The sequence below is a fragment of the Hemibagrus wyckioides genome, linkage group LG02 (genome assembly GCF_019097595.1).
Source record: "Hemibagrus wyckioides isolate EC202008001 linkage group LG02, SWU_Hwy_1.0, whole genome shotgun sequence".
Classification (NCBI taxonomy): Eukaryota; Metazoa; Chordata; class Actinopteri; order Siluriformes; family Bagridae; genus Hemibagrus; species Hemibagrus wyckioides.
Window position 1 is genome coordinate 7,238,236 of NC_080711.1, and position 25,924 is coordinate 7,264,159.

The 25,924-nt window shown below is 38.9% G+C and overlaps 1 protein-coding gene across 1 annotated transcript; it reads right to left on the bottom strand.

The window, feature by feature from the left end:
• Positions 1–1,463: 1,463 nt before the first annotated feature.
• Positions 1,464–24,454, bottom strand: slc17a7a (solute carrier family 17 member 7a). The gene is made up of 13 exons (XM_058405394.1): positions 24,302–24,454; positions 15,524–15,776; positions 10,856–10,974; positions 10,662–10,776; positions 9,769–9,856; positions 9,195–9,281; positions 8,810–8,952; positions 8,210–8,359; positions 7,754–7,886; positions 6,597–6,707; positions 6,296–6,423; positions 5,965–6,034; positions 1,464–4,996 (listed from the first exon to the last, which is right to left on the bottom strand). The coding sequence occupies exons 1-13, from the start codon at positions 24,361–24,363 to the stop codon at positions 4,707–4,709; spliced, it is 1,749 nt and encodes a 582-aa protein (XP_058261377.1). The 5' UTR covers positions 24,364–24,454; the 3' UTR covers positions 1,464–4,706.
• Between the last annotated feature and the right edge of the window lie 1,470 nt (positions 24,455–25,924).

The following is a 25,924-nucleotide window of genomic DNA, read 5'->3' on the forward strand; positions in this document are numbered from 1 at the left end:
ATGATTGCAATTCAACTTCAACTTCGACTATCTGCCCTCAGCATTGAGTTGGGTCCCATCACATCAATCTGTCTAATTATTTTTTCCCTTTGTTATAAGTGTCTTCTTCACAGCTTCAGGTTGAATCCTGAGCTCGGGTTCCAGTCTTTTCAGAGTTCCATATGTTCTTAAGTAGCCTTTGTCACATATACATTACCGCACAGGGAAATTCTTTCTTCGCATATCCTATCCTTGCAGGGTTAGGGTGATAGCACAGGGTCAGGGTTGTTAATCTTGGCGGTGCAGCCAACCCAGAGCCTTAACCACTTGAGCTACCGCCGCCCATCCTGTTCTTCTCAGGTCTGTGCGGTTTTCTCTGAGTTCTTCTGGTTTCACACATGCTAGGTGTGAAATAGTGATCAGGATAAAGCAGTTACTGAAGATGTATAAATGAATACGTCGTGATAGAAGAAGCTTTTACTTGTTATATACAGTGAATATTACAGCATGGGGAAAAATTATTTTTTTCACATATCCCAGCTTGTAATGGAGTTGGAGTCAGAGGAAAGGGTCAGTCATCAAACAGTGTTCCTGGAGCAGAGGGTTAAGAGCATTGGTCAGGGGACCAACAGTAGCAGCTTGGCAATGCTGGGGCTTGAACCCTTAATCTTCTGACCTCAGTAGCCCAGAGCCTTAAACCATTTCCGTGCAATAAAAAAAGAAAAGAAAAAAAAGGGGACTGTGAGGGGGATTTTGGGGGATTTTTGGATATTCAAAATGCATAGTTTCCTTTTAACAAGTTTCCGTTCAGACTATATACACAGTACAATTTTATCACTGAATGACTAAAATGACTCACTACTGCCTGTAATAATACATAACCTGGATGTAGTATTAATCAAAGTAGTGCGCGTATCGCCTGTATTTCATGCTTTCCTGTAATGCTCACACATTAACTGTGATTCCTGGTCGCTCCTGAACACTGAATCAGCCGCTGATTAGCCAAATTCATATAGCAGCGATTATAGCAGCCTGGATATTTACAGTCTTTTACCAGAAGATGTCAGCAGCAACACAGGCCAATTCATGTGACTGTAATACTTTCCTGTGTCCCATCCCCATGCCAGATGGATAGAGGGATTATCTTGGTGATTTTAGGCAAAGATTAGAGCAGAGCAGATGCCCTCAGTGGGAAGAGAGAGAAAGAGACAGAAATATAGAAGTAAGAGGTACACAGGAGGTGTAAATATCATCCGATGGAAAATACTGAGTACTGATGCATTTATCAGCACTATTAATATTATTCTTAACTGTAATTACGTCAATTAACAGCCTATAGCTCATCAAATCCAATACACAAAGAGAAATAACACTGTGCTGAATTAATCAGTTTTATTGTACATAGGGAATTTTCACATATAGAATTTATTCACTGCTTTTCATTTATGTTTGTTTTCCAGAAAAGAAAAGAAAACAAAAACAGGATTATCTAACAGTTTATTCATTTTTCACACATGATCACAGCATCGTGGGAAAACAATGAGAGAGGAACTCCAAAAAAAAAAAATTGCCAAAAAGTAGAAACATCACATTTTAAAGGACAAAATTGTTTCCATCATTTCCTCGACGCTTTAATTTCTGTTCTGCTTTCTGTTCTGAACCCTGGATAAAGTGTTTTTCTAAAGGTGTGAAATTGTCTTGTGCCAAATGCTGGTCGATAAACAGACATGAAATCAGGATTTCACAACATGGTGTGTGAATACCTGTGTGTTACTGGAAATAAGAAATGAGATATTAGAAGGTTGTCTAGCAGGTTTCTAACCTTTGCTGTACTTCACATTACAATTCAGTGCTTTTATCTCTTACACACACACACACACACACACACACACATACACACACATACACGCGCACACATATCATGATTATTGACACCCTTCATAAAAATGTACATGTTAAGAATAACACGTGATATTATGAGCTCAAACATGCTGGATCTATAGGCATAGGTTTAAAAAAACAAACAATCAATTAATTAACTAATTGATAGATAAATAAATAAATAAATAAATAAATAAATGAATGAATGAATGAATGAATGAATGAATGAATGAATGAATGAATTGATTAATTAAATAAATAAATAGATAAATAAATTAATTAATTAATTAATGCAAAATTGTTTGCATTTATTTAAAATATTCCTTTGGGTGGTTTAATATTTTTTATGGTTAATGTTTTTAAAAATATGTTTAATATTTTAAATATATATTAGTACAAATAATAATAAATAAAAGTGACTAGAAAATACATTTAACAATTTTTTAAAAACAAAAAAAAATGTCTAATAATTCTATTTTCTGAGATAAAGGTATTTACTTTTGAAAGTAAAGTAAAGTTGAATTGCTGTGTGTCATTTTTAAAAAAATAACATTTATTTATTATTTTTAATGAAGGGTGTCAATAATTCTGGACATATAAGCATTCGTGCACACACACACCACTAATGTGACATCATGTACTGCTGTGGAATTCAAGGTTTAATAGGGAAATCTATGTTTAGAGCATGAGGCAGAGAGGGTGAGCTGCGTGCTGACCATGGGACCATGGACAAACACAAGGAATTGTGCACAGAAAAGAAACACACACACACACACACACATATTCTCACACATGCACACTTACACCAAAGGTACACATCTGGTATTTATCCTCATATTAAGTGCATTACAGTGATTTTGGCAGAAAGCCTGAAAATACTGGAGTTAGATCACAGCACCGTCAAATTCCACACTGATACACACACACACACACACACACTCAAATGCAAATCCACATACAACAGCCTGACACACCTTCCAGTATCATCACATTAACATCATTAAAAATCTACATTTCTTCACAAGAACCCTAAAACAGACGATACCCAATAGAACCCATTTTGGAAGCTAGGAACGCTCAATTATACAAACCCTTAAAGAACCATTTTCCATCTTACTTCCCATCCACTATGTTCAATCGGAGTTTGCTTCTCACTAAAGATGTCACCGTTGTTCAGTATTTCGTTCTATCTTTCACATTCAGATAAATTTGCTCTACCAGGTTAACTCATGGGGTTTCAAGTCCAGCCATGGAGAGTTGAAATCCACCAGAACTCCAGTTTCCCTGCTGAAAGACACCTGATTTAACCGAATATACAGTAGTTCCAGGTTTACACTGTAGTCCCACAGACTTATTATGTAAATAGAGCCTGAGTTTGGACACCAAGATTGGGTGGACAATGCTTTTGATTAGCCAAGCAAACTAACAACCAAACTAACTCAACCATCCTAGTTGAGAAGGATGATGTTTTATCAGAATGAAACAGACATCTTCACCACTTTTGGTTCTAAAGGTGTCACCCAGAGACCCCCAGAGATCTGTGAAGCATATCCAGGGAGTCTGTGATTTAAAAAAAAGTTCTCCACGATTATCAAAGAAGTGCTTATGCTGCATTAGTGGCATCTGTAAGTTGTAATAATGCACTTTTCCCACCTCAAAATATTTGACGTACCAGGTGGAAAAAAACAGACAACTTTCCCAAAAGTGTGTTTGCTCTTTCAGAGCACACAGGACTCATAAAAAGCTACTTTAACCGTACATTTACATGCCTAGATGAATATCAGTACTGTTCTAATATAGTAAATCCTTTAGGACTGAAATTGCAGCACAGCAGAAACACTAGAAAATACCAAATAGTGTTAGCAACACCTTAGCCAGGGGACGATATCAAGTAGCAACAAGCTAGCCGGCTAACGTTAGATAACTTTAATGTTGCTGATTACCTTCTCAAATCAGCGGTCAGTACGGTTAATGTTATAGAATTAACATATTGTCTGTATACTAACTGGTCTAAAGCTAATTCTACAGTAAGCTCATTAAAAAGTAAAGAAATCAGCGGGTATTTTTTGAAAGGCTACCCTTAAATTTCAAGTTTTACCGGGAATTACAAGATGTAACTTCACCTCAAACGCAGCATTATTATCGTTTTTGAACGTTTAGCTGCTTCAACTGGTCACTTAAAACGACTGGGTTTTGTTCAGGTTTTAGTAACACAAAAACATGTTAGCCTATAAATAATGTTAACTTGGCTGTGATTTGTGTTTAGGGATAACATGCGCTATGGCTGTAATTCACAGCCAAAAATCCTGGGCACAAATCCAACTAGACAAACTGAAAAAGTGAATTTGGAAAACACGTCCTGAATTCAAACAAGTTTCACTAAGAAAATATCAACTACATTTATCGTTAGCTACTTCACCAACACTTTAGTCAGCTGGTTACTTATCTAATGTTAGCCAGCTAACTAGCATTAGGCAAAATGGCAGTAAATTATTTGCATGCTTTCTCCTCCATTCTCCAGTTTTCAAATTTACTTGAACAAAGAATAAAGAACTGCGGGTCTGGGTACGAAGAAAAAATTGATTCTTGATTTGTCTCTTTTTGGGACTAGTAAAGGTTCTACGTAAAACTATGAAGAATTAAGAACTAAGGAGAAGACTGGTACATTAATCTGTATAGAGAGAGACCCCAAATTCCTATTGGTGTCAATGCCCATCTAAGCAAAAGCTTTGTCCAGCATGGGGCTTGGTATTGAGTATGCAGCTATACATCATTCATTGTCTATGAGCAGGGAAAACTTTTGCTAGACTCCTACTCTCCAGGATGGGACATGTGGACTACTCCCACTATGTGAGCTCCCTTTCTCCCTCTCCTCCATAAAGATAGCTATTTCTCCCAACTGGTTGTACATATTCTTCTGTTTTGTCCCAGTCTGAGACCCATCCAGCACCACCTCCACCTCCACTCCCGTTCGGCCCGGCCGTGTTTGGTTGGTTAATGGCGCCGTACTGTCCTCCCGTTCTGTAAAGCTCTTCGGTCTCATTGGCCAGCTCGTCTTCATCCAGGATGCCGCATTTCTCCTCACTGGTGTTCTCAGCGTCGGCCCATGGCTGCTTCTCTCCTGATGCAAATATCCCTGAGAAAAGAAGAGTAAAGTCATTCTGAAATAAGGTCAACTTAAGTCAGTTAGTAAGTTCTGCTTTGTGATTCAATATGAATTGGATTTTCCAGCTATTATTTATGTTTTGCCTTGTACCTAATATGGAACATTCTTGTTCTTTCCCTAGTATATGATATTATTCTAAAGGGTAGTTGTTTCCTTTCCTGAAAGCTTGTCAGAATATGAAGTTCATTCATTCAGGTCTATCCTCACCTCACTCCTACATGTAGCTGTATGTTTTGTTCTTTAGGTGCGGCTGAACGATTTTCTAAGAAGTTTAAACAATTTCTAAATATTACATGAATTGTCAGATTACAATCTTCTTCTCAGTGTTTGCTGTTTCATGTGCAATTACTAGAGAGATACTTTTATGACAGTATAGCAAAGTTTAGGATGCAAAATATTTTATATGCCAAGTCGTTTTTTTATTTTCTTTTATTCCCTTTTTGTCTTTCGGTTTTCTTTCAGGCTGTAGAGACTCGTGGAATGAACCAACAGCAACTTTCCAAATGGCTGTTCATGTGTGTTTTACTAGGCAGCGTAACACACTCAGATGAAAGCACATTCTGCCCTCTTCCGCATACGCCAGCTCACAGAATCCCATTGGCAATTTTGTTAGGCAAAATTTTGGATGGCTTTGAGCATTTAAACTCAAATAAAGTTTAATCTTCAAATCATTTAATCTTCAAATAACAGGAATAATAATAGACCATTCTTTTTCTTTTTTTAAAGTATATTATATTTATTTTTAAAATAAAATATATATTTTTTAAAATATGTTGTCTATTTTCTAATTCTTTAATTATTATTATTATTATTATTATTATTATTATTATTATTATTATTGTTGTTGTTGTTGTTGCTGCTGTTTGACCAGTGTTCAGATTTGTCTCTATTAAAAATACACAAACCTATTAATATTGATTACAAAACAAGAAGCTTACCATAGAAAACAACGCCCCCATAATGCACTAATGATGCAATGAGGAAGACATACTGCCACTCTTCACGTGTCTGTGTAAAAAGAACATAAGTAAGGCACATATAATAGTTATACAGTTGTATATGTTGATCATATAGATTCAGCATCTATGAACACGCACACACACACACACACACACACACACACACATATATATAAGAACTATATTCTGTATGTTCTAAGAAAGGCGTCAGAAAAACTGGCAACAGAGTGTGGATTCAGGTGTGTGTGTGTGTGTGTGTGTGTGTGTGTGTGTGTGTGTAAAACAGGGGCATGTTATTATTAGCATATACCTTATGTTTGGTCATGGCTCCCACTATAAGAGGGCACACCATGCCCGATAACGTGCCCACTCCATTAGAAATACCCATCAGGATGCTGGCATAACGTGGCGCTATGTCCAAATGATTCACATTAAAGCCTGCCAGATACATAGATAGGGAGAGAAGAGAGAGAGAGAGAGAAAGAGAGAGAGAGAGAGAAAGAGAGAGGTAGAGCTGAGTTATCTTCTGTGACTTGCCTGTATATCATACACTAGGCTTGTGTGCTATGTCTAATATATTCTATTTATATAATTACATAACACTTTCTAACCTGAGATCGCAAACCCACTGAAGCCGACAGCCAGGACGAGGAAGGATATAGCCACTCCTTTAGTGTGAGAGAATCCTACCACCAACAGCAGCGTAGCCTCCATTCCAAATCCTTCAAAACACACTGCATTAACATGCTGGACTACACCTTCATCACATTATATAAATATGGAATAAAACACGCTGTTATGGGAAAACAATCATCATTGTAGTAATGAGATGTACGGTAACACTAGACGGATCCTTAACTGTCTCCTCACTGAATATTTCACATCCTGACACAGGGACACTTTTCTTAAATCTGTTTACTAGAGCATCTGTTGTACAAATTCCCAAGGAATGTGTTGTTACTATAGAAACACTAATGTATTAGAATCAGCGCATTATATATTAAACCTCTGACAGCTAGAAATGTCATAGCTGCAGTTACAGTAAGCGTATCAACAAATGAGACTCCACTGAAACGGCACTGTATGTGATATAAGCATGAATTAATTAGCCGGTTAAAAGCATGATCAGAGTATCTCAGCACAATGAAACTGAATATATAAGTGCCATGGGAAGTGTCAGGTTTGTTTGTATTATTAGTTCCTATAGCCGACATATCACCATTGTGCAAGAATTTTGTTTCCTGTGATATTGGCGTAGCAGTATAGGGATTACAAGCGGCTGAGGTGACAATAACACACCCCACAATACATTCATTACTCATCCCTGACTGTATACTGTAAAGCTGACGAGTATTAGATGTGTTCATAAAAGAAGTACATTGTGTATATTGTGAATAAGGGACCTGGACGGTATTCATGATTACAGCCGTAAATTTTTGGTCAGCTCAAACTCTGTTATAATTGTAGTGATTATTTAGTCAACCTCCAGATTATTAATAGGGCTCAGTTTGCTCAATTTGTAATACTTGTATTGTGATGACAAGCGATGACTGAATACTGAGAGTAAGAGAGTAGAGAGTGTTTTATATAGGTTATGTCCACGGTGTACCTGTCCACTGCTGTATGAAATCATGCCTCAGTGATTCTAATCCCAGCTGCTAAACCAGATTAAAAATTCAGACACACACACACACACACACATAATATGTAGTACTCTCTCTCTCTGGTTGTCTCTCTCTCTCTCTCTCTCTCTCTCTCTCTCTCTCACCTCCACAGTTCATGAGCTTGCGGACGTTAGTGGTGCTCATTATGTTGTGTGATCTCAGGTAGTCAGCCAGCTGGCCCCCCAACGGCACTATGATGGTCATAACCAGGTGAGGGAGCGCAGAAACCAACCCCACCTGAGATAGACAGAGACACAGAAGAGTAGCAAAATTTAACATAACATATATATATATTTAACAATCTATTTCATTAATTCCGTGCACGACCAGTCCAAAAAGACGTCTAAATGTCTCCTCACAGAAAACCGAGCTTTAAAACACAAACATGCCTATGACTCAGAAGTTCTCCATTTCAGCTACAATCTGAGAAAATGTGCACACATGTTGAGGAGGCGGTTATGTACAAATGCACGCTTAACACTGCCTACACATTTGGTATTTTGTTGTCTTTTGCTATTTTGTTCGGCGTAGGCGTGCGGAATACAAGTTTTGCGCTTCACCTTGCTGATCTCGAAGCCAAAAACCTCCTCAAAGTATGCAGGCTGGCTGATGAGGAGCAGGTAGAAGGTCCAGCTTCTGCAGAAGTTGGCCACGATGATGGCGTACACTGGCATGGAGGTGAAGAAATGACGCCAAGGGGTTTTGAATTTCTGCAGTGAGCACAAAAGCCGAGGTCATTCGCTCGCTCTGATACACATACTGCAGGGTACAAGCGAATATATAGAGCCATGAAAGCGGAAAGTTGGGAGGGTGACGAGATGATGCAAGGCTTTAAATGGAAAAAAACAAAAAAAACATCGGTGCTGCCATTTTAGGTACATTAGAGTGGGTTTATGTGTTTAGCGAACCAGTAAGTAACTCCGAATCCATGCAGTGAATAAGCACAAAGCTGCTGAGGAGAAACAGCGGTAATTGTATAATGAGGTATGAACACATATTGATGCCATGAATTACATCACAAAATACTTTCCTTGTGGCAACTTGTATTGTAAAATAAATGAGAAATTGCATAACATAGAGATATTTTATTTAATTCAGATGTAGACACACTGGAGTCACTAAGGTTGCGACATGGATACACCATTGCACAAGAATCACACCTGAAGGGGGTTGACCAACCCTGCCGTCTCTCCAATGGCATCCTCGATGTATTTCCTCTCCTCTGGACTGATTGTAGGATGAGCAGCTGGACTCTCGTAGGACACTAAGATCCAGAAGAGATACCACAGTATTCCGACGCTACCTGTGAAAGAAATGGGACAAAAGAAGAGACAGATAAGAGCAAGAAATAAAAGGAAACAGGAAACTAGTTAATATTAATATTGATTAAAGGCAAACGATAACTCTTTAACTGGACAGAAACCAGCAGCTAGTCGAGATTAAACCAGTCCTAGCTAATCAGTAAACTGTGTTATATTATGTTGCTACATGTGTGTGTATATAAAGGTCTGCATTTATGTGCGAGTGTATGTGTTTGGTACGTACCATATACATAAAAAACAGACGACCATCCTGTATACTGCACTAACACACCAGCCAGGGGCATCGCCACCACAGCCCCTGCATACGACCCTGATTCAGACACAAAATGAAGCTATTTATTGAATATAAGCACATATAATATTTATAGAATATAACCCAATCAAGCCCATCCATCCATGTGGTTAAGGCTCTGGGTTGTTGATCGGACCCCAACCCTCCAAGGATGAGATACATGAAGAAAGAATTTCACTGTGCCGTAATGTGTATGTGATAAATAAAGGCTAACGTTTGTCTATATACACACAAACCCACAATTTATTGATGCCACTAATGTTGGACTGGGGGAGGAAACCAAAGCACCTGGAGAAAACCCTTGAACTACAAGGGCAACATCCAAACTCCACAGAGGGCAGAGGTGGGAATTGAACCCCCAACCTTAGGGATGTGAAGCAAACATGCCCCCAAATATAAACCAATTTTTAATATGAATCAAGTCTGGTAATATTAAAAAAGTCAGACTCATCAGACACAAATTATAGGTTGTTAAATCAATTCATCTGCACGCTGCCACTCTCACCACAGAATGCTGTCGTGGCCAATCGGCTTCTCTCGAGAGGCGGAGCCCATTTAGCCCAAATCCCATGGCATGCAGGATATGACACACCCTGTAGGAGGAGCAAATAGAAAAATTTAAACTCAACCTGAAACAAAACATGTTCACTGTTTTTGTTCAATAATTATGACTTCAATTCAATTGAATTATTTTTAAAATTATTTATTTTATTTTTAATTTATGTATTTATTTACATAAATATTATGTAAACCTTTTAAAATATATATATATTGAAAAATTAACAATTATATATAATAAACAATTACATTCAAAAATGAAATTGCAAATCATGTAAACATTTTAAACAATTATATAAAAATATAACAATTATAAATAATAGACAATTGCATTCAAAAATGAAAATAATTTTTAAAAAATGATGGCAAATTGCTGTGATATAAGAGAAATAAAAACACTTTGGAACATGCTGTTTTAGGGAAATAATCACCTTCATAGTGTTAACAGTATCTCTGCTTCAAGTCAGGCAGCATCACGGCACTCTATTATTGATTAATTTCATTTAATAGCAAGCCCTGAGTGTTTTTCTATAACACTATATTCCCTGCTTATGTGGCAATGTGATATGCAAAAAAGCAGAAAGCAGTAGAAAAAACAGGAACTGGCTCTTAAAAGTGTTTGATACTAAAATGTTCTTCACAATATACTTAGATTTTAGGTTGTATTTCATGGATTTAGGGAAATTGTCAATATATAGCATTATATTCAAGGAAATAAAAACTAACACTAAAAAATAAGGTATGATTTGTGTCTTTGGCTTTGGAAGGGAATGGTGTTGAAGTCTAGATTTCTGAGCTGGATTCTTCTAATGCACTGAGAAACAAACCCAGATGGCGTACCTCCACAAGACCCTGGCATATCCTGACCATGATGACACATCCATAGTGGATCCGCGCAGCAGCCGGGATCAGCATGTTCAGAGTGGACGTGGCCACGATTGCAAAGCCAAACACTCTGCAGAAATAACAAACATGCGCGAGTCCAGACTTATGGACATTAAAAAATTTGCTGCTTCTAAACACCAGAAAATCACCTGTTGGCAGCAAATTTCTGACAGATGAAGCCTCCTGGGATCTGCGTAACGATGTAACCCCAGAAAAATGAACCATGGATCATTCCCACTGTCTCCGGGTCCCACGTGAACTGAGCAGCCTAGAGAGAGACAGAAACAGAGAGAAACAGTGAGAGAGATCCAGACAGACAGAGAGACAGACAGGCAGCGTGAGATTGAGAGAGAGAGAGAGAGAGACAGAGACAGAGATAGAAACACAGACAGATAGTGAGAAATTCAGTCAGAGAGAAAGAGAAAGAGAGAGAGAGAGAGAGAGAGAGACAGACAGACAGACAGACAGACAGACAGTGAAAGATTCAGACAGATTGAGAGAGAGTGAGACAGACAGACAGACAGTGAGAGATTCAGACAGAGAGAGAGAGAGACAGATGGAGAGACAGACAGACAGTGAAAGATACAGACAGAGAGAGAGAGAGAGAGAGAGAGAGAGAGAGAGGGAGAGAGAGACAGACAGACAGACAGTGAGATATTTAGACAGAGAAAGAGAGAGAGAGAGATGGAGAGACAGACAGACAGTGAAAGATACAGACAGAGAGAGAGAGAGAGAGAGAGAGAGAGACAGACAGACAGACAGACAGACAGACAGACAGACAGTGAGAGATTCAGACAGAGAAAGACAGACGGAGACAGACAGAGACCGAGGCAGAGAGATAAAGAAGCAGACAAATAGCCAGAGAGAAGAACAGAGAGAGAGAGATATTGAATAATTTATTTTCACATATTATTATGTCAATTTCTACATGTAATTCCATTTCCCAAGTATAGCATGCTTTTTAAAATACTTTTTTAAAATATATTTTCTTACATTAATTTTTTTCACGTGATTTCACATGCGATTGATATTTCACATGTTTATTCCAGGTCATAACATGCTGAAATGCTTATTGTTTTTTAAACACAGCCATATGAAATCATCATCATGGAGATTTATACTGCAGTCTACTGAGATGCAGGAGCTGCAGAAGTTTCTCCCAGTGCACATGGTGTAATATCGCTTTGAAATCCAATCCAGCAGTGGGCTGTTGTATTATATAACTGCACTGTAAGCCGTTATACACTAAAAAGTCATTCCAAAACTTGTTTCAAGGTCAGAGGCAGGACACAAAGGCAGGATTCAAGAGGAATGTTCCAGAAACCCATGCAAGAAAAGGAACAAATTGTAGATGCATTAACTACAGGACATTTCTATGTGGTTTTTAGCATATGTACCCGTCTATATGTACCTACTGTAAGGGTGTATTTGATTCGAATCACGGTACTAGCTACAAAATTTTGAATTTTAGTCTCAATATATATAATAATATATGTCTCTGACATTGGGAAAAGCTTGATTGAGCTCCGTAGCAGAAACAGAGCTCCAAAGTCACCTAAAATGGCCGTGTGACCATTCTTTATTCTGGCCATGTGGTCTTGTAACCATTTAGCCTATGACGTGTACAGCTCTCACATGTCATTGTACACCGATCAGGCATAACATTATAACCACCTACCGTTTCCATGAAAGGGTGTACATGGTCTGCAACAATGCTGAGGTAGGTGGTACATGTCAAAGTAACAACCACATGGACGGCAGACTCGCTCAAATCATTAGGCTTGCCCATCTTTCCTTCCTTCTAACACATCAACTTTGAGGACAAAATGTTCACTCGCTGCCTAATATATCCCACCCACTAACAGGTGCCATGATGAGGAGATCATCAGTCTTATTCACTTCACCTGTCACTGCTCATAATGTTATGCCTGATCGGTGTATTTTAATTAATATTCAAACAGTGCATGAAAGTGCATGAGATGTTTAGTGAAGAAGGTTTCAGACAAAACTTCTCCATTAATTGAGTGCATGCTTAGCGATATTGTTGTCAATATTTTACTGTTACTATATAAGGAAAATATAGGGAAATAGTAGAACCTGTCCAGGGTGTACCCCTGCCTTTCGCCCAATGTGTGCTGGGATAGGCTCCAGCAGATCCCCGTGACCCTAATTAGGAATAAAGTGGGTATAGAAAATGGATGGATGGATGAAATAGTAGCTTTTGGACACTATTTAATATGTTTTCAGTGATGTTTTGTGGTTGAGGTCTTTTCCACCCGACAGAAGTCTAGGCTGGGAAACCAAGACCCAACCCTATAAACATTAAGAGACGTGGACTTCAAACTGGTTTAAATATGCAAGCAGTAATGCATTGTGTCCCAAACCTTGTTTACGGACTCATTGTCTTTTAAAAAGCTACAGCAGTAACAGCGGTACATGTAGTTTATCACTTTGATCCAGTGCCTGAGACGCTGCCGGTCCTGAGTTGTGAACACTGCAGAAAACAGAAGCGTGCTCTGTGTGTTCGGTTTGAGTCTCAGTGGTGTTGTCCATGGCTGGGCTCCCACTCACCATGCACCACAGGACTGGAAACATTCTCTCCCAAAGACGCTCACTGAAGCAGCCATGCATACAAACATAATGCAACACTACACTTCACCCACACCCAGTGCTGCTGTATACCTGGTGAAGTACGCTAGTGTGCAAGAAAATATATAAGTCTGTTAAAATCCTAGCTGGTATATGACTATGTAAGTATGTAGGTATATTAGCTTACTGCTATTTAACTGCACAACTATGTGGTATGTATGTAAATATTCTATGTAAGTGCATAAGCATGAAAGTAGTATGCTAATATGCAAGTATGCAAGTATATAGGCATATGACAAGTCTTTAGGTAGGTAAGTGTGGTAGCAGGCATGTATTGAAGAATGCAAGTGTGAAGTATGAATTTCATAGATTTGTAGATCTCTTTGGGTATCTGCGTACGCAGGTATGTAAGTATGCTTGCATTTAAGAATGAAAGTATGGATTATGTGATTATATAAGTTTGTTAGACCGCCAGCAAGTAATTATGCAAGTTTAAGTAGTATACAAATAAGAAAGAATGCAAGTATGTAAGAATTTTCTATTAAAGAAATTTAGTAAAAAGCTTTAGGTTTGAATAAAGTTATTCAATTATATAAGCGTGTAATTATGCTAGTATGCTAATGTATACTTATGCTAGCAAGTATTTAATTATGTTAATATGCAAATATGTAATAATGCTAGTACGTAAATGTGTAATGATGCAAGCATACAATCGTGTAATTATTGTAGTATGTAAGTGTGATTATGCTAGTATACAATTATGCTAGTATACAAGTGTTTAATTATTTTAGTTTGCAAGTATGAAATTATGCTAGTATGCAAGTGTTTAATTATGTTAGTATGCAAGTGTGTGTTAGTAGTATGCTAGTATGTAGTGAGTGTAGTAAGCACAAAAGTATGATGCTATTCTTTTAATAGGCACATATTTAAGTATTCTAATATGTAGGTATGCAAGTATAGTAGCATGTTGGGACACCCCTCCAAATCACTGAATTCAGGTGTTGTTTTTCAGGGGTTGGGCTCGGACCCTTAGTTCCAGTGAAAGGAACTCTTAATGCTTCAGCATACCAAGACATTTTGGACAATTTCATGCTCCCAACTTTGTGTGAACAGTTTGGGGATGAACCCCTTCCTGTTCCAACACGACTGCACACCAGTGCACAAAGCAAGGTCCAGAAAGACATGGATGAGAGCGTTTGGTGTGGAGTCCTGACCTCAACCAGATAGAACACCTTGGGGATGAATTAGAGCGGAGACTGCAAGTCAGGTCTTCTCATCCATTATTAGTGTCTGACCTCACAAATTCACGTCTAGTGGAATGGTCAAAAATTCCCATAAAACACCTAAAACCTTGTGGAAAGCCTTCCAAGAAGAGTTGAAGCTGTTATAGCTGCAAAGGGTGGGCCAACTCAATATTAAATTTATGTGCATGTAAAAGCAGACGTCCCAGTTTTGGAATGGCTCACAGTCTCCTCTCTAATTCATCCCAAAGGTGTTCTATCGGGTTGAGGTCAGGACTCTGTGCAGGCCAGTCAAGTTCCTCCACACCAAACTCACTCATCCATGTCTTTATGGACCTTGCTTTGTGCACTGGTGTGCAGTCATGTTGGAACAGGAAGGTGCCATCCCCTTGGGAGCATGAAATTGTCCAAAATGTCTTGGTATGCTGAAGCATTATGAGTTCCTTTCACTGGAACTAAGGGGCCGAACCCAACCCCTGAAAAACAACACCTGAATTCAGTGATTTGGAGGAGTGTCCCAAAACGTTTGGCAATATATCGTATGAATTTATGCATATAAGTATGTACATATGCTTGTATGTAACTATTCAGTGTATGTGTGCAAGTGCAAAGATCTAAGTATGCGGGTATGCAAGTTTTCTAGTATGCTAGTATAACATTACAAAGTATATAAGAATCCAAGTCCTTAAGTATGCACGTATTTCCAATCCTTTCTTAGCCCATGATACACAATTATGTTGATCGTTTGTGTCTGATTCAGCAACTACACAAACTAGAAAATGGTGTCAGCTGTGTTACAAGCCTGGATGAACAAAAAAAACATCCACTGAATTCTGATGAAACAGAAGTCTGCCCACACTAAGTCTGTCCACAACAAGTGTTGCTGATTTCACCACACAGCTTAATAAGTATTCAGTGAAACCAGACGCTATTGTTAAGGACATTGGAGTAACCCTTGATGCTGGTTTAGAATCTGAAGGCACTCACCATTATGACCGGTTTCTTTCCGTAATACACGGTGTGGTCATTGACCATGCTGACGATGGCCACGCCGAGATTACAGCGGATGCCGAAGGAGATGCAAAATCCAAGACCAGACAGAATGGCAATGATGTAGCGGCGTGGCAACCCGAAGCAGGTGCAGTCCACGATGGGCAGCTCCTTCTCCTCCACCATCTCGGGCCTTCCCTCGGCTGACAGCTCGATGGTCTCGCCATTTTCTTGACGCTTCTCTAGGATCCTGGAGGTAGAAAGACAACGTCTGTAGAGGTTCCTTTTTAATCAAAGCATCCTGACACACTGAGCATAATGTTTCTGACTAATATGTTTGCACACTTGCAATAAAAGTATTGTTTCCCAGTGAGCAGGTATTAGTGTTGGGCCACGTCAGTTCGCTCACAGATAAGTGGAGTATCTACAGAATAAAAAATAGGGTAGCTTTGTTAAGGGGACAAGGTGAGAATGGGAGGAAGTGTTAGGAGTACGGGAGTCGATTAGGATGTAACGACCCCAGAGAAGGAGTGTAAGAGGAGAGTGTATTGAAGTATCAGGGGTAACGATCAGCAAATGTGAGAGTGGATGGGGGAGCCTCAACAAGGCTATCCAGGGAGGGGGAGGATTCTTGACCCTGGAGGATACAAATTCATGGAATCCCGCCAACTTCCCTCAGACCGAAGAAGCAGCTCGGATGAGTCGAGAAACGTTCCGATCTAACTAGAAAGAACCAAGATCCACCACTGGGCTTTATGAACCTTAAACATAACTTTTTAAAGTACAGTTTCATAACTAAAGAGTCGTGACAGATTTTTAAAAAAATCTTTGTTCTGTTTTCCTTTGTGCACATGCATATGTTGATAAAAGCCAATCAAGGCTAAGCTGATCTACATTTAGAAACTCCCAAAAAGCTCTATAAAAGGTAAAGTTTGGAGAGCAACTAAATGCATGACTTGTGGTAAAACTTATCATTTACCGACAGAATCTAACCAACTAACTAGCTAGCTAACTAACTAACTAACTAACTAACTAACTAACTAACTAACTAGGGTGCCATTATTATTGATTTTTTCTTTCACATAATTAATATGAAATGACTGGGATTAACAAAATATCATTAATGTGTGCAATAATATTGACATAAATAATATCTCTGTACATATCTATATATAAGCTATTAAATATAAATGAGCTGTAATGTGCTTTATATCTCCAATCAGTTGCAGTAACTCCAACCAGAAGTATGATCTCAAGCCCAGAAATGATCATTCTTATTATTGAACCTTCTTATACATAAAATTTACACAATCAGGATTTCTATCACAGGATACAAATGCGTTTCCAAACTAACACAAACACTCCGTATCTTGTGAAAATGCTTCTGTTTTTCATTCATTCATTCATTCATTCATTCATTCATTCATTCATTCAGTCATTCAGTCATTCATCCATTTTCTGTGGCACTTATCCTACACAGGGTCACAAGGAACCTAGAGTCTATTCCACAATGACTCCAAGGGTGAGGTTCCAACCCATCACAGGGCACAATTACACACTCACACATACACACTATAGACAACTGAGATGAAAATCAGTACACAGTGCATATCTTTGGACTGTGGGTGGAAACCAGAGTACCCTGAGGAAGCCCCTGAAACACAGGGAGAACATGCAAGCTCTGTGGACAAAGGGGAGAGGCGGGAAGCAAACCCCCCAGCCCTTGAGATGTGAGGCAAAAGTTACAAACAACTAAGCCACCGTTCATGTAAAGAACGTCTATGAAAGCAATTTGTACCTGCATTATACCTGCAATTCATCGTATGTCTAACCAGTATTATTATTTTTTAACATCCATATCAGGAATTGAAAGATTATAATATAAAATATGCCTATTAGATCAATATATGCGTTCCTTCTGACAGACATCACAGCAGTTTTTGGCTATTTCAATAACTGTGTGTTAGTAAGAGCTGTATTTAAACCCCGCACCACATCGGACAGGCGTTAACACACCTGCAGGTGAGAGAGAGGAGGAGAACATAAAGGGGGCGTCTCAGTGGATATCAGAACATGGGCGTTAAGCAGAGGCCTGAAGAGAGACCATCTGTGTGTGCAACCTGCCCTACTACACACACACACACACACACACACAGCCAATGAAGACATTTAGGTGTATAGAAGTTGCATGTGAAAATATTTCTGTCATTCCTGATAAAGCACAATGTAAAGATGTAATGTCTCTCTCTCTCTCTCTCTCTCTCTCTGTATCTCCAAATGTAACTGTTAAGTAACACTAAGAGGAAGAAAGCACGCCCTTGCTGATCATGTGTTTAAGTGAGGGGATATAAGGCTTAAAACCTCGCTCGCCCACCACTTCAGCCCACCACTTTATCCATCAGATAATCCGTGACTCCTCCCTCAGATTAGGATTATTGAAATTCCTCTCTTCCGGAAATGACTGGAAGGATCACACCGAGATCCTGATCATGTTTTTGGTCTTTTAGAAAAAAAATCCTTAACCCTCTTTCTTTGCTCTAAAATAAATGAGCAAAGAAATCATTTTAATGAATCGTGGGAAAAGAAAGTGTAATTAAGACTCAATTTAGCTCAAAACAGATTGTTAAACGAATACAGAACATATGCTCTGCTAATAGGAATGGCCACTAGCTGCAATTAGCATGAATAACTAGCAACATATTGTGTGTGTGTGTTTGTGTGTTGGGGGGTGGGTATTTGAAACTGGTATTTGAATCTGTGTGACTGTGTATCTAAATGTTAATCTACGCTTATACTAAAGATTTTATTTTATTTTATTCTATCTTTTAGAATGTTTAAGTGTGTTGTGTTTAGGTTTTTGGTAAATCTTGTATGGTAAGGACGTCAGACTCAGGATACAAGACCTTGACCACATCTTAGCCCCGCCCACTTCCACAGCGAAGGTGATCAATTGATGCGAGGGACATGTAGACATTTTAACGTCATCAGTTATTTATAGATTATGAGCACTTAAAGGAAATAATCATGCATTTATAATAGGTATGATTTATTTATTAAGCAGCGGCGTCTGTTTCTGGCAGCGTCTAGATAACAAAGCACTTTGCTGAGACTTTAAATGCATGGGTCTAATGTTAAGAGCGTAGAAAGCATTAGATAGGTGTATTAGACGCGCACACACACACACACACACACACACACACAATTTTCTTCTCCTGTTTTCTCTTAATCTCAGTAAGAGGATGAGGCCCGAGCAGTGAAATTACATAATCCCACTGTATTCTCTCTCTCTGACCAATCCATTCATCCATTCATCTATCAATTCATTCCTTCATTCATCCATCCATCCATCCATTTTATCATATTGTAGTCTACAGGCTTCCTCCTTTTACCTGTGATTGGAACACTGTGGCCATTTGTGACGATATTGAAAAAGGTGAAAGATTAAACCAATGCAAATCCACAAATCCCCCTCAGTCCTTCTCTCTCTCTCTCTCTCTCTCTCTCTCTCTCTCATGTGTGCGCTCAGAACTCTATGTATTTTAAACCCCCACCCCTGCCTCCAGTGAACAGATTGTGTCTCAGTGGGACTGTGTTACCCAGGGAGAATTTCTCCCATCCTGACACACACACACACACACACACACACACACACACACACACACTAACAACATGACCTTCATAGGCATCAGTTAAGAATGATACCTAACATGCAAAATCTCCAAATAAGAAGCCATCATATGGGCATAAATAAATAATTTACAAGCAAAAGTAAACTTACGTAATTCGTTCTCAATATGTCAACTTGAATCTCTTTGTAATTGCAACTCTAGCATAGATTATTTTGCTGTTACGGACCAAACCACCATAAGAGGTGACGGAATGAATGAATGAATGAATGAATGAATGAATGAATTAACAAATTAATTTAACGATAATAATAATAAAAAGAAGAAAGATGTAAGCATTTAAAGGAGTATGTGGTCAAAAGGTGAAATAAGATGGTGGAGAAAAGATGAGAGACAAATGTAAGAAATGGAGAGACAATGTGCGTAGGCGTGTTTTTTTTTTTTGTGTGTGTGAAACTGTTAAGGATGAGGTTCGGCGAGAAAATAAAGAGACAGAGAGAGATGGTGGAGAGATGCAGGTGTGAAGGGTTTACGGTTGCTGATTCTGAGAGTGTGCAGGACGGAGGGGCTGAGAGGCTGTAACAGTAGGAGCAGGAGAGCCTTTAAATGATTAATCAGCTGCTGACTATTCTACTGTTCATAATAGAGCTTTATTCTGAACACACACACAGACACACACCCATACACACACTTTCTGTATCTCACATATAAACCCCCGGCACCATTAAAAAACAATCTTACCAAAAGTAAAAACCAAATCAGAACGATCCTTAAGCTACACATAGACAGTGATTTCTTTTATCGCCGCGAGTTGCCAGTTGCCGTGCTACGAAGTCGCCAGTAGGTGTTTTCTACTACTGGTTGCCATGGCAACACCATCTCTCAGCAGGAGGCTCAAGTAGCATGCCCCCTTTGCCAACAAATCAGTTTTCTTGCGAAGCATTCTGGAGGGAGATTTGGCATTTGTGAAAAAATTCAGCAGTGTCTATCTGCAATCCTACTGTACAGGACGAAGGAGAAGCAGCGTATGGATGGAAGCAGGAACCTGAAGACGTGACCTGTTGCGCCGCCGGTGCCGTCTGAATACGTGTCTTGATTGCACGTGATGCCTGTTATATATGACTGATGTATACAGATAGGGTTTATGCTCCTATATTTGTTGTCATTTTTTTTTTTTGTGTAGTGGCATTGAAATTTCTAGAAACAGCCATAACAATCAGCACCTCAGCATGGGTCAGATTATAAAGCAAAGCAGGACTCAAGTGTATGCATGTGTGTGTGTGTGAGTGTGTTACACAGTATGTAATCACACCTCCAAACCTGTAAACATGCAGAAGCACACGTGTCGCTTTACACACTTTTCTCTCTCTCGCCTTTTTACCCAAAGAGCAGCTCTAGTGGCATGTGCTCCTGATGCCATGCCCCCCCGCCCCACGTCATATTCCTCTTGTGTCACCGGCTACAGGATACCCTGACGTAATCACGCCTACAGATTGTCTCTGTACGACAGAGCGTGTACTTGCCAAGTCGCTGTGCGGTGCTGTGCATTTTTTAGTTCTTGCCAGCAAACGATCTATTTTGCAGGATTTCTGCACAAGAAATGCTACGAAATGCAGTGGTCACAGTTTACTGATAGAGGAAAAGCATGAAGCGTGTTTGGGTTCGAAAGACGAGGACGATCGTAAGGTCAGAAAGAGTGTCAATCATATAAGCCCCCACCCCCTTTTAAAATGCGGTTACAGACTTTGTCTTATGTGTAAATTTGTTTGGGGGGGGAAATAGTAACAGAAGATTTCTTGTTCTGTTGTATTTTTCATGCAATTATTTGTATTTGCTCATTAATAGCTTATACATTTGGTTTGGGAAGCTGGCAGGTCTTTGATTTGGTATGTAATATTGCTAAAGCACCATCCAATTCAACGGTCTTCAGCAATTGTTTCAATTTCTCCCCTATCTGCCCTCTATAAATAAAATAAAAATACTAAAAAAAACTGGTAACAACTGGAAGCAACATCACACACAGTAAACACACGACTTCACAAGAAGCTTTACAAGAAGAACAGCCTGGTCTACTACACTGCTTACACACTCACACCAATTTCTATAATATTTGCTTACTCAAATTAGGGTTAAAGGTGAAATAATCGGGAGTTTCTTCCTTTTCTTACAACTCTATTCTTACAAATCCAAGCACACAGCTCTCACTTTATTGTACTGTTGCATTGAGGTTAGGTGGCACAGTGTATGGGAAGCCAAAAGGGTCAGATTCAGGGTCCACATGACACCAAATAAAAGCAAATACCATTCCATTTATTTTCTGTAGCACAGGATCATGGGGAACCTGGAGTCTATCCTAGGGTACTCTGTGCACAAGGCAGGGGACACCCTGGACCTAACTGAGGGCACAATTACATACACCAGACAATTCAGAGACAACTCATGTCTATGGACTGGTAGAGGAACCTGGAGTAACTGATGAAGAAAAGCCTGAATCTTGGGAAAACATGCATACATGGCAGAGATAAGAATCAACCCCCCAATGCCGGAGGTATGAGGCAAACAGACTAAGCCACTGTGTCCCTCTCCTGAAACACATTAATTTTCTAAGTTGTATAAAAACTAGCTGTCAAATCACACTGTCGCTTATGCTGTAAAGATGTACATAATACAAATTTAGCCAACAGGATAAAGCTCAGTGAATGCTTCCGCACTGATGGAAGAGAGCAGACATCGATTTGTCCTGCGAAAAGATAGCAATGAGGCTCCTGTTTGTCAAACGCAGTGACGGAATTTTCCCTCGGAAGCTGAGACTAAGAAAGACTGATATTGATGAAGCTTACGGGCAGCGTGATTACTCATTTCCTTCATAAATAATGAATGTGAAAGACCACAAGTATATCAAACTCAAACTCTTAGAGAGTTCACAAGCTGGTGTGTATTTAGTAAATAAAAATCAGTTTAGAAATCAGTGCTGAAAGTGTGTTACAGTGAAAACGGTCTAATCCCAGACCTCGCAGGATTACAGAGTTGGCAAGTGTGATGTGTGTGTGTGTGTGGGGGACATGTAGTATGTGTGTTACAGTGAGAGGAAGTGACGGTGATGTGATGGCTGGGACGAGGGATTTGCGTGTCCAACAGCTGGACTTGCCCGTATTAATGCTGAGCTATTTCTGGATGGGATTTAAATGTGTCTTTTCTATCAGAAATCTCACCACAGGGCAACTGAAAAAATCATTTAGGCTATACCTTAATGTTGTGTCGTTTGTATGTTCTCCTCATGACACATATTATTTTACACAATAAATATAATTAAAGCATTTCATATGTTACAATATGCAACTTTTCAACACATTCCATCACATAAACACATACAACATTAGCAAATTCACTCATTCAGTTTATTAGTATTTAACCTAAATCTAATGACAGTCGAATAACTGAGGCAACTGTAGATGTTGCTGCTTTGTTTCTTTGTTCTCACTTTTATACAGGCTAATATTTGCCTTAAAGGTGGCATAAAAGTTAAGTTATTCTTCCTTTGTACTGAATTGTTGATCAGTATATCAAATTTGAACAGTAAATCCAGCAGTACTCTGTCTTTAGTACTGCGAAGACCGTGCTATATAAACCAGGCTGTAGTAGCAGCTCCAACACCTTTACCATCAAGTTCAGAGCAGATCAAAGTATCAACAATAGGTGCTAACACCATTAACTTTTACAACAGGCTGAGCAGAATGTGGAGAGAGAGAGACAAACACTTGGGTGAGACAAGTTCAAGCGTGGGCTTAATCGTATCCACCTGGACAGTCCTGAAGGATTACGCAACAACAGCTCTGTCTGTAAACAGCATTGATCACGACTCAAGCGTTTTCCCAACATTTACTCACACACACACAGGGATAGATGGATGGATGGAAGGGCGGGTGGAAGGATGGATGGATGGATGGGTGTTTGGGTGGATGGATGGATGAATGGATGGATGGGTGGAAGCATGGATAGATGGATTCACGGAAGTATTGATGAATGGAAGGATGGATGGATGGATGGATGATGGGTGGAAGCATGGATAGATGGATTCACAGAAGGATTGATGGATTGAACGAGGGATGGATGAATGGAAGGATGGATGGATGGATGCATGATGGGTGGAAGCATGGATAGATGGATTCACAGGAGGATTGAGGGATAGATGTAAGAAGGGATGGATGAAGGGATGGATGGGAGGGTGGAAGGAAGGATGGAAGGGTGGGGGCATGGATAGATGGATTCACAGAAGGATTGATGGATAGATGTAAGAAGGGATGGATGAAGGGATGGATGGGAGGGTGGAAGGAAGGATGGAAGGGTGGGGGCATGGATAGATGGATTCACAGAAGGATTGATGGATGGATGGATGGATGGATGGATTCATGAATGGATGTATAGATTTATGGACACTGGTTAAAAGGGTATTTAGGATGCCGATGATGACTGGTAGCACCAATTTGGGAACACGACAGATCAGACTGCTGAACGGACCTGGATAAGTTTTCTATATTTATAATTTGTCAGGTTGACGTCAAAATGACAACAAATTATTTTCTGATTCTTTTCAGGAAAGGATACACCGTATAGTATGCAGAGACAGATCAAGATCAGGAGCTCCAGTCAACATCAATAGTGGAGTTTTCTGAAGGGTTGTAAATTTTCTAAGATTAAGAATTTCCACCTCACCTAATGTAGATAGATAGATAGATAGATAGATAGATAGATAGATAGATAGATAGATAGATAGATAGATAGATAGATAGATAGATAGATAGTAAAAAAGGCACCGACTACTTAAAATAGTTTTAGTCTAATTAACGGAGCAGTCAGTTCACTTGGCTGCTGTAACTGTTACCGTTAATAGCCTCACAGCCTGGACTGTCTACTGTACAAGTGAATGTCCGTGTCTCTTGATGAGCAGGAAATACAGTAGATCACTTCTTAAAATAAATTCTATAGAGTTAAATGAATTCATTACCGTGTTGAATTTTGTTGTGGCTCAGAAACAAACTTACATGTCGGTACACTGTGCATTAACTGTGCATTAATGAATGTGAAAAGGAGAAGAAAAGTGTCCCAAGTGTTTAAGTTCAAGTCGTTATGTGGGAAGTTCATCACTAACCTGTGTATCTTTCCTAGGGTTTTTCCAGCCACAGCCTTAAAGCGGTCCGGGTGGATCTCCATGCTCGCGACTCCCGGTGTCCCGACTCGCGCGCGCACACTCCCCTACAAACACTCGTGCTCAAGTGTCTCTCTCTCTCTCTCTCTCTCTCTCTCTCTCTCCCTCTCTCTCTCTCCATGGTCCTGAAATGGGCTGAGCTTCATTGACAGGAAGTGACTTTTTACATTCACTTTTAAATTGTCTCTCTTTTATATCTTCTTATAGCCTATACAACTCAACTATTTAAAATTTATTATTATTATTATTATTATTATTATTATTATTATTATTATTATTATTATCATCATCAAAATGTTTACATCTGGCCTGATTGTGGAAACAATTCGACTCATTTCGTATAAATTCTTTCGAATTGACATGAATAACAAGTAAATAATTCAATTTAAATACATATGAATAAATAAAAGACACGTCACGGTATGCTATTAAACTGCAAATGTGTACTAAAATAAAATAAAATAAGCACGTGACATCATATGAGATTAAAAAGAGACATGCATGAAAATTAAAATCACATAAATATAAGTGTTTAAATGTCAGCCCACGTGTGAATCATTTGTGTGTGAAACTTTTCTGTATATGTATATTCACAGGCCTGCCTAAAGAAAATCCTAATTCAACACATGTTAAAAATAAAATCTTGCATGCAGTTAATGTTAGCTGTTGAATAGTGTTATTATTATTATTATTATTATTATTATTATTATTATTATTATTATTATTATTATTTATTTATTTATTTATTTTACACATGAACAAGCAATAGATTAATAGAAATACTGGGGGTTTCCCTCGCAGGTATTCAGTATGTCTTTGGAGGGTCGTGCCTTTACATTACTTTACTTATACTATATCTGATAGCGTTATACTGCCCTCTAGTGTCCAGAGTAAATAACAACGTGTGTTTGACAGGTGAAGTTACCTTTATTTAATTTTAACTTATTTTATACACTACAGAAATAGTGAGTTATTTGTATAGGTTTAGCTTGTTGGGTCAGGTGACCCATTCTGGTTACATGTTATTATATCTGTATAATCTAATTCAGGTTACCACCAACATTGTTTACAGTGCATTCATCAGTACACTGAGACAGCAGTCCTTATGTTTCTTTAACTACTATCCCTATGTTTATATACATACATTATAAAATATTAATATACATATTTAATTCAATTCAATTTATTTGTATAGCGCTTTTAACAAGACATTGTCTCAAAGCACCTTTACCGAAGTATAAAAACAGAGAAAATTTTTTTAAAGCTTAAAGTTAAGTTACTATTTTATCCCTATCCCTATTATATTTACACTAAATGACCAAAAGTTTGTAGGCACCTGACCATCACACCCACATTCCCCCACAGTTCTTCACCAAACATGTGCTACAGAGCAGGAAGACTTGTATAAGATGTTGTTGTGTGCTGGGGCCTGAACTGGTTCCAGTATGACAATGCCCTCGAGTGTCCTGCACAGAGCCCTGACCCCAACCCCAACTGACCAGCTTTGGGATAAAGTGGAATGCTAACTGCACCCCAGACCTCCTCACCTGATCTCAATAATTATGG

Excerpts from the sequence above, each read along its gene's own strand:
- slc17a7a (XM_058405394.1), bottom strand. The coding sequence starts at position 24,363 with ATGGAGATCCACCCGGACCGCTTTAAGGCTGTGGCTGGAAAAACCCTA. Across the intron at positions 10,975-15,523 it reads GAAAGAAACCGGTCATAATG|GCTGCTCAGTTCACGTGGGA; the intron begins GTGAGTGCCTTC and ends GTCTCTCTCTAG. Across the intron at positions 6,035-6,295 it reads GAGCCATGACCAAACATAAG|ACACGTGAAGAGTGGCAGTA; the intron begins GTATATGCTAAT and ends CTTTTTACACAG.